This window comes from Miscanthus floridulus, chromosome 2 (genome assembly GCF_019320115.1).
Source record: "Miscanthus floridulus cultivar M001 chromosome 2, ASM1932011v1, whole genome shotgun sequence".
Lineage (NCBI taxonomy): Eukaryota > Viridiplantae > Streptophyta > Magnoliopsida > Poales > Poaceae > Miscanthus > Miscanthus floridulus.
The window spans coordinates 42466220-42469622 of record NC_089581.1 but is presented as its reverse complement, the minus strand read 5'-3'; the positions used below and the strand labels follow the sequence as shown (position 1 = coordinate 42469622).

The 3403-nt window shown below is 60.2% G+C and overlaps 1 protein-coding gene across 1 annotated transcript; it reads left to right on the top strand.

Annotated features, from left to right (window-relative positions):
* Positions 1-1437: 1437 nt before the first annotated feature.
* LOC136536412 (uncharacterized) lies at positions 1438-2057 on the top strand. Its single transcript, XM_066528718.1, has 2 exons — positions 1438-1511; positions 1595-2057. The coding sequence occupies exons 1-2, from the start codon at positions 1438-1440 to the stop codon at positions 2055-2057; spliced, it is 537 nt and encodes a 178-aa protein (XP_066384815.1).
* Positions 2058-3403: the final 1346 nt, after the last annotated feature.

The following is a 3403-nucleotide window of genomic DNA, read 5'->3' as shown; positions in this document are numbered from 1 at the left end:
GACGGTAGTGGATTGCTTCGAGGGATGAGCTAGAGCTGAGGCCACGTGATGGCTACATCATGAGCTTCGTGGCCTTCCACGAGCATGGCCTCAGCTTGCCAGCAGACCAGTTCATGCGGGCGCTCCCGCATTACTACAGCGTGGAGCTCCACAACTTCAACCCCAACTCCATCGCATAGGCGGCCATCTTCATCGTCATCTGCAAGGGGTACCTGGGAATTGCCCCCCACTAGGAGCTATGGCTCCACTTCTTTCGGGCGGGGCTCACCACTAAGCCGGCGGGCACGACGGGCACGCGGAAGGCGTTGAGGGCCGACGGCTGCACTCTCCAAGTGCGCCAAGACCGGTAGCCCTTCTACATCCTAGCCTAGCTCGCATCATCCTACTACCACTGGTACAATAGCTAGTTCTACCTCCGCAATGATGATGGCGGGCTTCCCCCCTATACCGGGCGGGTCGTGGAGAGCCAGCCGAAGAGGTGGAGGTACGGTGTCCCGTTGGCCGATCAGTCCAAGCTGTAGCCGCTCCTGAGGGCGCTGGAGAGGCTGCGCAGCCATGGCCTTACAGCACCCATGGTCATGGTGGCCTTCCACCGCTGGAGGGTGCTGCCGCTGATGGCTCGGCGGCAACACCTGTTCGAGATGACACTGGGTGAGCCAATCGACGGCATCTGGTTGTTCGCTATCGCCCTTTCTGACGAGGAGATTCTGCGTCAGGTGAGAGAGACGGTGGAGGGGCGGTAGAGGAGCAGTGATCTGACCCTGTTCCCGATGCACCCGTTGTGGGGGTACATCTCTCTAGTGAGTCACGCGTCGCTGCGGCCCCCGAGGCCTCCTTGCTCCTTACGTTTTCAATCTATTCCCTTATCTGCATTTGCCATTCCTGTAGGGGATGAGGGATGTGCGAGCCTCCCCGTCGCCCGTTCCCGACGACGTAGAGCGGCGAGTGGAGAACAGGGCGCACGCTGAGGCGTACAAGGAGCAGAAGGACGCCGAGGAGGCAAGGCATAAGAGGAAGGGCCTTGAGCGCAACGAGCTGGAGAAACATCGCCGGCAACAGGGGCGTGACGGTCTCCCGGAGGATCCGTCTCCACCATTATCGTCGATGTATTTTTTGAGCGATGACGACGAGAGCGAGGTGGGGCGGGGTCCCCTAGACCACCTCCCTGACATCAGAGAGACAGCACCTAGGGCGTTGGTGAGCGCTCTGGCATCTCTAGGAGGAGGAGAGGGTGCCTCGGGACTGGCGATCACCCGCCCCAGGGCCAAGGCCGACACGCCTGAGACACAGGCGTTGGGGAAGCGCACCGTCAGCCCGATGGGCTCAACGACGGAGGTGGAGCGGGCGATGGTGGGGGCGACTCAACCGCCTCTGTAGAGGGTTGTGGGGGCATTGGAATCCGGCAAGGGCCGGCCAGTATAGGCAGACACGGGGGCCATGCCACTGCCGCCGCCACCGCCATTGCTGAGGATGAGGGACACGGTGCGGAAGCTATTGCTTCCCTGTTCAAGGTAAGTGTTTTGTCAGTGGAGTTTGTAGCATCTCTCACTCGTTCTTTGGTCATATGCTGACCTTGTGAGTGTTTTGTCTTCAGCCGAAAGCGTCAGGCGGAAGCACCCACCCTAGCGCCACTTAAGGTGCTCAAGGTGAGCACTAGCTCCACCGCTCGAGGGGTGGTGGACGCACAGGCCGCCATGCAGCGTGGCGCGGCGTCAACCAGGGCCGACCTGAAGGAGCCGGTTGCCCAAGGAGAGGCTACCAAGGCAGCCATGAAGCAGGCTGGGGAGGAGGTGCCTTCAATCGCTGAGGCCACCAAGGGTGTGGCCAAGGCCCCTAGGACCTCCGAGGCCGAGGTGGTGGAGGCCGAGGCTTCTAGGGTTTTCGAAGCTAAGGTGGCGGATGCTGGGGCTCCTAGGACCACCGAGGCTGAGGTGGCGGAGGCTAGAGCTCCCAGGACCACCGAGGCTGAGGTGGCGGAGGCCGGCTTGGGCGCGGCGGAGCTGGCGGCCCAGGATGTGGAGATGGAGGCGGGGCAAGCTTCAGTACCGCTGTCGTAGGAGAGCGCCCGGGAGATGGAGGTTCATTCAATCTCCTCCGACGATACTTCCCGGGGGAAGGAGGTGGCGGACGCTGAGGCGGCTAGCACTATGGAGTAGCCTGCTCTGACTTCTAGCGAGGGGAGCTCGACCCTCGTCTGGGTACGACCCGAGCCCCACGGGTGGGATAGCCTGCGTGTCTTATGGTGGAGCCAGGACAACCCTGAGGGGGAGCCTCTATTCGCCCTCGAGGATGCGGACGAGGGGGGGCGCTAGGGCTCCTTTGAGCAATTCCACCGGCTGGTAGAGCAGTCATAGTGGACAACGCTGTCCGTCATGGCTGACAACCTGCCCGCCATTGCCTAGGTACGCACTTTCTTTTCTTATGCTGTGTCGTCTTTTTCCCAAGTTTTCTAGCAGTGCTTGATGTTTGTTCTGCCTATCTAGGAGCTCGAGGCCCGGTGCCTCGAGAAGTCAATGTTCCTCCAGTGGGAGAGGGACATCTGGGACCAGCTCCGACAGTAGAAGGACCTGCTCGCCAATGCTAATGAGCTTCTATCGGCGTGGAGTGCGGAGGTGGAGGACCTCCGCCTTCGCTGTGCTAACACGAAGGCCGAGGCGGCCATGGCTCGGGAGCAGGCCACCCCTTTGGCGGCATGGATCAAGAAGCTAGAGGAGGAGCTAACTCGGGTGGCCGGTGAGCAGGACACCTTCAGGTCCTGGGCCAAACAAGAGGCGGCCTCTGCCAAGGCAGTCGCCGAGCAGCTGGAGGCAGAGTAGGGCACGCACCTGCTGACGAAAGGTGCCCTAGCGGAGGCCGTCAAGGTGGCCGAGGCCTCTCGGGTCGAGGCCTTAGCCTAGAAGGAAAAGGCCAAGGGTGAGTCCTGTTGAGCCGCGCCCCTTGTTTTATTTGTCTTTCTTGCATTCAACCCCTAACTCCCCAATGTGATGCAGAGCTAGAGAGGGAGGCTTCCAGGGTGGCTGAGGCCTCTCGGGTCGAGGTCCAAAACTAGAGGGAGAAAGCCGAGGGTGAGTATCATAGGCTTGCGCTACTCTGTTTTTGGCCTAATTTTTGGAATGGTTTGATTTGAACTCGAATTTGAACTTGATTTGAATTTTGTCTTCAAAATTGCTTTGGAAAGAAATTAGAAAAAGAAAAGGATAAATTCTTTCTCCTTCCTCTGTTTTTGGCCTGATCCATTTCTTTCCCACGCGGCCCATTTTCTTTTCTAGGTCGCTGCTCTCCCTTCCTCTCTGCTCACGCCGAGGCCCAGCGCTCCCCTCACCGCTAGCCAGGCCAGCTCGGTCTCCCTTTGCAAGCCGTTGGCCCAGCCATGTGCCCAGCCACTCCCGCAGACCCATGCGCC